At 34.5% G+C, this 9,224-nt stretch overlaps 1 protein-coding gene across 1 annotated transcript in view; it reads left to right on the top strand.

The window, feature by feature from the left end:
• LOC107706745 (aryl hydrocarbon receptor-like) overlaps positions 1–9,224 on the top strand; it is a 26,013-nt gene that overhangs the window by 12,832 nt on the left and 3,957 nt on the right. The window contains exons 7-9 of the mRNA XM_016510549.1: positions 3,495–3,697; positions 3,769–3,878; positions 3,963–4,104. Of these exons, the coding sequence (XP_016366035.1) occupies positions 3,495–3,697; positions 3,769–3,878; positions 3,963–4,104 (455 nt within the window). The remainder of the gene's footprint in view (positions 1–3,494; positions 3,698–3,768; positions 3,879–3,962; positions 4,105–9,224) is intronic.

Raw genomic sequence — 9,224 nt, forward strand, 5'->3', positions numbered from 1 at the left:
ACTCCAGTCCATCAGTTAATGTCTTGTGAAGTGAAAAGCTGCATGTTTGTAAGAAACAAATCCATCATTATGACGTTTTAACTTAACCGGTGCTTCTGGCCAAAATACTAGTCCATAACGCTTCCTCCAGTGAAAAAGTCCTGTTTTTCTCTCACATCAAAACCAACCCACATATTTGTTTAGAACTGTTTTGGTTTGCAAACAGCGCTTGATCTGTGCAGATTTCTCTCCTGATTCAGACGAGATGACCTGATAGCAAAAGCAAAAGGTTTGATAATCTAAATATAATTTGTCTTCATATCACGTTAATGGATGTAATCAACACATTCATCAGGTTAACATACTTTACTTCATATGCAGGAAATGCAGAACACATTTCAATAACGTGCCTTAAACAGTGTAGGTTGGATTGCTGTAGGTCACGTGAAAATGTTGGATGAATAAATCAAATGTGTATCAAATGTTAATTTTAATAGTTCAATTTTCAATTGATTACATGTTAAAGATTATTTAAATTGTTAATGTTTTATGTCTTCATTTGATTACCTCCATTTTTATTATAAATTTGTTAAATTAAACAGATAACATGCCAGTAGGCAATGCTTTCACTCAGAAGGTTCTCTAATTGATGTAAAAAAAAAAAAAAAATCTGTGTTCTTAAAGATGTTTCACCAGAAATAATCTTAAATTATCTTAAATTTTAATTATCTTACATTTTTTTTCATCGAATCTTGAAATGAAAAATCTTAATGTTTGTTATACTGAAGTGAACTGGTTGTTTTTCATTACTACTGTATGTTACTACTGTTTGTTTCTTTTAAAATACATTGATTTTGCCATGAAAATAGCCATAGCCATAAACAGACAGAATTTGTGAAAAAATAAAACATTTCATAGGGCCCTATTATTGTAAAAAAAAAAAAAAAAAAACTTAATAAAACAGAATTGTGACCCTGGACCACAAAACCAGTCATAAGAGTCAATTTCTCGAAATTGAGATTTATACATCATCTGAAAGCTGTGCAGATTTCTCTCCTGATTCAGACGAGATGACCTGATAGCAAAAGCAAAAGGTTTGATAATCTAAATATAATTTGTCTTCATATCACGTTAATGGATGTAATCAACACATTCATCAGGTTAACATACTTTACTTCATATGCAGGAAATGCAGAACACATTTCAATAACGTGCCTTAAACAGTGTAGGTTGGATTGCTGTAGGTCACGTGTTTGTGGTTTTAAGCAGAACCTCCATGACAACAAACAAATTAGTGGTGAGTTTTCTATGAGTTGACGCTCATATTCTCACACAGGATACACTAAACGATCAATATATAATTAATACATTAAACTCTTGCATAGTGGTTTATTTAAGACTAAGAGAGCAGTGACACCGTCTGCTCAAACTCTTACTGGCTGCATTTCATTCATTTCAAATCGGCTTTGCTCAGGCTTGAATGAGGGATTATTTAGCAGAAATATAATATCAGACGAGCCCCGTCCTTCATTCAGTGCTCTCACGCAAGAAACATAAAACTCCCTCCACTGCTGAGGTACAAATATGGTCTCATTACCTTCCCTTATCCTCCATTTATATTATTATTATTATAACAGCACCTGTTGATGCTCTTAATCTCTGTATGTTCGCTAAAGTCTGGAGCAGGGTTGCCAGGTTTTCACAGCAAAACCCTCCAAAGTGCTACTCAAAACTAGGCCAAAACTGGTCCAATCGCGTTCAGGGGCGAAAATACACCTAAAATACACGTCTGTGACAGGTTTTTGAATCCCAGGGGCTAATTATCAAGTTAATGGGGTCGCTTCAACCCGCGGCATCAGTGTCAAAGTAGCCCAATTCCGCTGGAAAAACCCGGACTTGGCAACACTGGTCTGGAGCTCATTGCATGTTTAGTAGCCTATATCTGATTCAGATAAAGCCTGCAACTTGAATAATCACAGTTTCACACTTATGGATCTGTTCATATGTGTTTGTTATTAGACACACAGTTCTACAAGTATTTCATTCAGTGCTGGGAGAGTGTGAAATCCTGCTAAACAGGTTCTTATTATTCAATACAACGGTCAATGGCATCACCTAGTGGTGAAAATGCGTGTTGCACACTATCACGCGCACTGAAAATTAATCAAGATAAGTGTGCAATTGAATACAAGCATGCTGTTTAAAAATTAGATACAAACTTTCAAATAGAATTTTAATGTGTTGCTGTCACATGACCACACTATGTTGCACGTTTAATTCAGTGAGTGACTTCCAGTTACACATTTTGGCAGTCCAATAGCCTATAAATAAATAAATAAAGGTCTTGCACATATGTATGCAAGTACTCGTGACATTTGCATACTATGCGCAGTATACATACTATATACTCCATAAATAGCGCATGTGTCATGATCCTGTAGTGGTCCACAGGTTGGTTTGTCGCAGTGGCTTTTAATCAAGGCATGTTGTGCTCCTCTCTGTAGGATGGTCAAGGACATTGTCTTGGGCTGAATGGATTTGCTCTGCGTGATAAAGGGCTGAATCTGCTTTGTCTGTGATGGAGATCAGGAGGTCACAGCCGTACAGGAATGACCTCATCCACAGGTTCACATCACAAAACCCACCCACTTCCAATCGGATCAATCACACTGTACTGCAGAGATAGAGAGAGTGATGTGACTGCATAGATAGACAAATAGAAAGATTGCTAAGGTTTATTGCTAGGGTGTCACTAGTTGGTTACTGCGGTGTTCTGGGTGGTTGCTATAGGGCATTGCTATGTGGTTGCTATAAGGTGTTACATGTTATTTCTTTAATAATGCTGTTGTTGCATTTGTGATTAGTCACAAACAACATTATAAAATAACAGTGTTGTTACTGTTAACTAAAACTATTAAAAATCATTTTCGGTAACTGAAACAAAGCTAAAATAAAATAAAAATATTAGATGAAACACTGAAACTTAAAAACTTAAATGAAAATTAGAAATGTTTCCGAGGCAGCTAATTGAAATAAGTGAATGACTAATGCTAAAACTGAAATGAAATTAAAGCTATATAGCAATATTATTAATATCCTAATGATTTTTGGCATAAAAGAATTTTTTTTAAATTTGACCCATACAATGTATTTTTGGCTATTGCTACAAATATACCCCAGCGACTTAAGACTGGTTTTGTGCTCCAGGGTCACAATTTAGAAAAAAAATAAAATGGATTTCATAGGGCCCTAAAAATTTTAATAAATTATAGTTAAATTGTATTAATTTCATGATTTAGGCAGCTAATTAGACATGCTTTTTGATTACTATAATTTAGTAGAAATTTGTGCAGAAAAACGAAAACTGAAAAAAATCCAGAGAAAATGATTAGAGAAAAATAAAAAACAGGATTTGGGTGAAAGAAATCATTTCATAGGGCCCTACACACATGCAAAATAAAGTCATTAAAAAATGGTTCGCCTTTAATGAACACAGCATTTTTTTGTGCACACAGGCGCTCAATTTTCAGGGACGGCTGAAATATATTCACAGACAAGACCGGACCACAGAGGGCAAAGCATCGGGTCTCTCAGAGCTCGCCCTGTTTGCCATCGCCACCCCTGTTCAGCCCCCCGCTCTCCTAGAAATCAGGACCAAGACCCTCTTTTTCCAGACCAAACACAAACTGGATTTTACGCCAGTGGGCGTGGACACCAGGTGAGGATCCGCACTGACTTCATTACGGAGGGTATGTGTCACTGTTAACTGTTTGTTCGTGTGTCTTCCAGGGGGAAGGTGGTTCTGGGTTACACTGAGCAGGAGCTGTGCATGAGAGGATCTGGATATCAGTTCATCCACGCTGCTGACATGATGTACTGCGCTGACAAACACTTACGCAGTAAGACTTCACTCGCATTCTAGCGCACCGTTGTTCTGAACACATGTACTTGGATGTTCTGAGGTTCGTGTCTCTGTGTTACAGTGATGAAAACAGGAGAGAGCGGTTTCTCCATCTTCAGGCTCTTGAGTAAGACTGGCGTGTGGATCTGGGTCCAGGCCAACGCTAGAATGGTGCTCAAGGCAGGCAAACCCGACTTCATCATCTGCCATCAGAAACCCTTGACGTGAGTGCTCTTCACTTCCTCTGACACTCACAGCTGCTCACTTCCTGCTGTATTTCTGTATATTCACTATATTTTACATAGGTCTGGTTTTTGGTCAATTTAACAGTTAAACGTTTCTTTTTTTTGCTGGTTATATAAGCTTTTTTATCAAAATATTAAACTTTTTTTTTTATAATTTCTAACATTTTTAATGCTTTTATTCCTGATTTTACTTTAAAATATTTAAAAGCATGGAGCTTTAGACTGTATAGACCATAGTATCAGCCATCATATTGATTATCAGCCATAACAAAAATAATTATCAGCTATCAGTACAGGCTATATTTAACCCCAAAATTAAACAGAATCATTATTATAATGCAAAATAAATAAATAAATAAATATTATGTGCTTACATTATGGTAGTGATGTGTTGTACTTCAAATGTACATATATAAATTATATGATATAAATGATATTACATATATATATATATATATATATATATATATATATATAATGTAAGTTTTCTAAGTTTTATTGTATGGTCATTTTTTATTATTTTTTTAAAATTATTATTTCAGTTTTAGTTTTAGTTATTTTAGTACAACAAGTTAAACTAAGCGAGCTTCCTCCAGTGAAAAAGTCCTGTTTTTCTCTCACATCAAAACCAACCTACATATTTGTTTAGAACTGTTTTGGTTTGCAAACAGCGCTTGATCTGTGCAGATTTCTCTCCTGATTCAGACGAGATGACCTGATAGCAAAAGCAAAAGGTTTGATAATCTAAATATAATTTGTCTTCATATCACGTTAATGGATGTAATCAACACATTCATCAGGTTAACATACTTTACTTCATATGCAGGAAATGCAGAACACATTTCAATAACGTGCCTTAAACAGTGTAGGTTGGATTGCTGTAGGTCACGTGTTTGTGGTTTTAAGCAGAACCTCCATGACAACAAACAAATTAGTGGTGAGTTTTCTATGAGTTGACGCTCATATTCTCACACAGGATACACTAAACGATCAATATATAATTAATACATTAAACTCTTGCATAGTGGTTTATTTAAGACTAAGAGAGCAGTGACACCGTCTGCTCAAACTCTTACTGGCTGCATTTCATTCATTTCAAATCGGCTTTGCTCAGGTTTGAATGAGGGATTATTTTGCAGAAATATAATATCAGACGAGCCCAGTCCTTCATTCAGTGCTCTCACGCAAGAAACAAAACTCCCTCCACTGCTGAGGTACAAATATGGTCTCATTACCTTCCCTTATCCTCCATTTATATTATTATTATTATAACAGCACCTGTTGATGCTCTTAATCTCTGTATGTTCGCTAAAGTCTGGAGCAGGGTTGCCAGGTTTTCACAACAAAGCCCTCCAAAGTGCTACTCAAAACTAGGCCAAAACTGGTCCAATCGCGTTCAGGGGCGAAAATACACCTAAAATACACGTCTGTGACACACTGAAACTTAAAAACTTAAATGAAAATTAGAAATGTTTCCGAGGCAGCTAATTGAAATAAGTGAATGACTAATGCTAAAACTGAAATGAAATTAAAGCTATATAGCAATATTAAAAAACAAACAAACAAATATTTGTCATGTGTATTAGTTTTTTTTTAATATATATATTTGCACAACAGAAATTACTAAAAAAAAAAAAGAAAAAAAAAAGTAAACTGTATAGAAAGATTTAATAATAATAATAATAAAAAACAAAATTACTAGTTACAAAAATATTTGTCATTTTATTTAGTTTTTAAAATATTTATTTGCACAGCAAAATTGCAAAAAACTTAAATAAAGACCAATTAAAGCTATATAGAAATATTTAAAATAAAAAATAAAATGACAAAAGCACTAAAATTAAATGACAAAATTACTAAAATTAAAATGAAAACTGAAAATATAAAATGAAAGGTACTTTACACCATTAATAAATAATGTAATATTAAAAATACGTAATTAACACTGTATATAGTACAATATTCTTTACAATTTTATATTAATAAATGTTAAATATAATTTAAGAATATCTAAAAAAAAATAAAAAAATAATACACAATATACTGCCATACCATTACACTATCTAGTTTTTTTCTCCCCTTTTTTATAGCTGTATTGTACATCATGTGAGGAGCTCATCACTGAGGTGTGTATGTGTGTGTGTGTGTGTGAACCTGACAGCCTCTGTCTGTTTGTGAGCTCACGTCCACTCAACTAGAATTTAGAGCAGCTTTCACATTCTGCATGACATTCTGTCCACCTGCATGTCCATATTGAAAAGGTTATTGGAAATAAGAGCTTGATTGAATTCACATGCAGTGCGCAACCAAATAGAGTTCTTACATTCTTTCTGGAATTTCAGCTTTCGCCGAGGATGTTTGTGTTTAAAAAAAGCTGATACAGAAATGGAAAACTCACAACAGTGATGCAGGATCCACAAGTCAAATGTTTTATGTTTCCCAGATCCTAAAAACTGTCTGACCTAAAGGCTTCAATGCTTGAAATTGGTTTTGAAGACAGATTAATTGTACATGCCTATGTTACAAAATCTGATATTTTATTTTTCCCCTTAAGGCAAGACAAAACAGGAAAACCCATTCTTTTCTTCATCCACTGGTCAGTTTTGAGATGTTGGACTGTTTTGCTTCCATGTCCCTCCTTCAACAGTGTTGAAAATCATCCCAGAATCTCATGAAGTTAGTTTATGAATGCCTAGAGAGAGAAGAGCAGGAATATAGACAAAGAAGCAGCTCAAATATAATAAAGATTTCATTTCATTTCATTAAAATGATTACAAAATGTGTGAAAAAATGAGGAGTGTCCAAAACCTCCCTGCTATTTTGTGAGCTGAACTGCCTCTTGACCACTAGGGGCGCTATGTATCCATTTCAAACACACTGAACGGAGCATGTGGCTGTGAATGAGATATTTGAAGACTTCAGTACAAACAGTTGCTCATTATCTTGGTCTTTATATATTATTATAAATCACATTTATTTGAACTTCCACTATTGGTAGCATTGCGTTAGCCAGTTTTGCACAAGCAAACACTGACCTTTTCAGAAAATGTCTGAATTTAAATCAAGTGGCTCATGCTAATATTTTTAATATGTTGTTGTTGTCATGTTCCATTGCACGCTTTAGAAACTTTGGACACCTTAACCATGTCAGGCATCAGGGAAAAGGACCACCGGTTTGTTTTTAACACAACAACAGATGTCTCAGTGTCAGCGTGTTCTCCTCCAGCTCTGAAAGGAAAGGAAATATCGCAGAGAAATGCTCTCCAGATTGCCGGTTTGTCGGTCGCCAGTCGTCCCCTGGGTAAAATGGGGGAAATTCAGCATTTGTTTCAGAGCCAAGAGAGCACCGATTGTAAGAAACCCAGACAGTCAATAGTTTGTTTATTTGCAGTCGTCTTCATTTGGCTTTATGCGAGCAGTGGACATTGTTCCTACACAAATGAATTTTCCTCAAACGATTAGGTATATCTGAATCACCATCACAACATTTGTTAATGATGATACATCACAAGTTAGGCTTTTAGATGAAAATCGTCGGTCATTTATTCTTAGTTAGTGCTTTTCGAAATAGAATTGAAATCCCTGGCGCACTAAAACTCAATTCCATCATCTTAAACAGCAGTATTTTGGGAACAGGACACTTTTTTTCTCCTCTCTGATGTCTGATTGAAATGATAGTCCTTCATTAGAGAGTTCAGATCATTTATGGCACCATGTATTACGTTTGCGAAGTTTCTTGTCCCACATGAGATGTTGTTCTATCAGCGCAGGTTTATTGAAAAGATCCTCAGAGGTTTCGCTATTTCCCTCTTGTATTGTACAGAGACGATTCGTCTGTGTTAAACATTAATTGAATTCTGATTTTAGGCAATTATTCCTCATTTTTGTGGGTATTTGCATTAATCTAAAATATTAATGGGTTCATTTGGCTGAGCTGAAGCAAATGTTTGGCCGCAGAGGACCCTTCCTAACTCTGACGCCCCTCGAGGCCTTTCTCCACTAATCTTATGGGTCTTTTAAGAAGAAAGAAAGAAAGAGAGCACACATTATATGAAGGATGTTAAAGGAAGCACTGGAACAGAGAAGGATCATGCTTGCAGATCTTACAAAAACCCCATAGTACTATTATTTTTTACTAGTGTTAGCACCAGATTTATCAAAGTTTGAGAGGTTTGTGGGTAAAAATATAGATTTAGATAACAATCTAGATAAGATATATTTGTATTGCATATAATATACTGTTTAAATGTGCCAAACTTTGACACCTTTAAATGGCACATTGATTGGTCACTTTACATTTTAAGGAAGTTAATACTTTTATTGAGCAAAGATTCATTAAAATTGATCAAAAGTGACAGTAAAGACATTTATAATGTTACAGAGTTTTCTATTTCAAACATATGCTGTTCTTTTGAACTTTCTATTCATCAAAGAATTAAAAAAAAATCACAGTTTCCACAAAATATTAAATGTGTTCAATATTGATAATAATAAGAAATGTTTCTTGAGCAGCAAATCAGCATATTAGAATGATTTCTGAAGATCATGTGACACTGAAGACTGGAGAAATGATGCTGAAAATTCAGCTTTGATCACAGGAATAAATTACAATTTAAAATATATTCAAATAGAAAACAATTATTCTAAATTGTAATAATATTTCACAATATTATTCTTTTTACTGTATTTTTGATCAAATAAATGCAGCTTGGGTGAGCATAAGAGACACTTCTTTAAAAAACATTTAAAAAAAATTTCAACCCCACAATTTTGAACAACAGTGTATATGAATAATGTGATTAAATACTAGTATTTAATCTAAATAGTATTTCTATCTGGTACTTTTTTTTCTTCTTTCTGTCACTAACTAGACGTGAATAGAATATGCATTAAATAAGAATTTAACATGAGATTTTATTTAAAAAATATATGCAAAAATAATAATGCGGCACATTTGCTGTTGAAAGGGATGAGCAGCATAGTAACCAGTTCCACAGACAGACAGAACGTGGTTATAAGCCTCACTGTATTGTCTGCATGTATCTCAATATTTCCATGATATGAAAGTCAGATTTTGGGGCGGGTGGGTGTGAGGGAGG

The sequence above is a fragment of the Sinocyclocheilus rhinocerous genome, unplaced genomic scaffold (genome assembly GCF_001515625.1).
Source record: "Sinocyclocheilus rhinocerous isolate Xijiao unplaced genomic scaffold, SAMN03320098_v1.1 scaffold864, whole genome shotgun sequence".
In the NCBI taxonomy this organism is placed as follows: Eukaryota; Metazoa; Chordata; class Actinopteri; order Cypriniformes; family Cyprinidae; genus Sinocyclocheilus; species Sinocyclocheilus rhinocerous.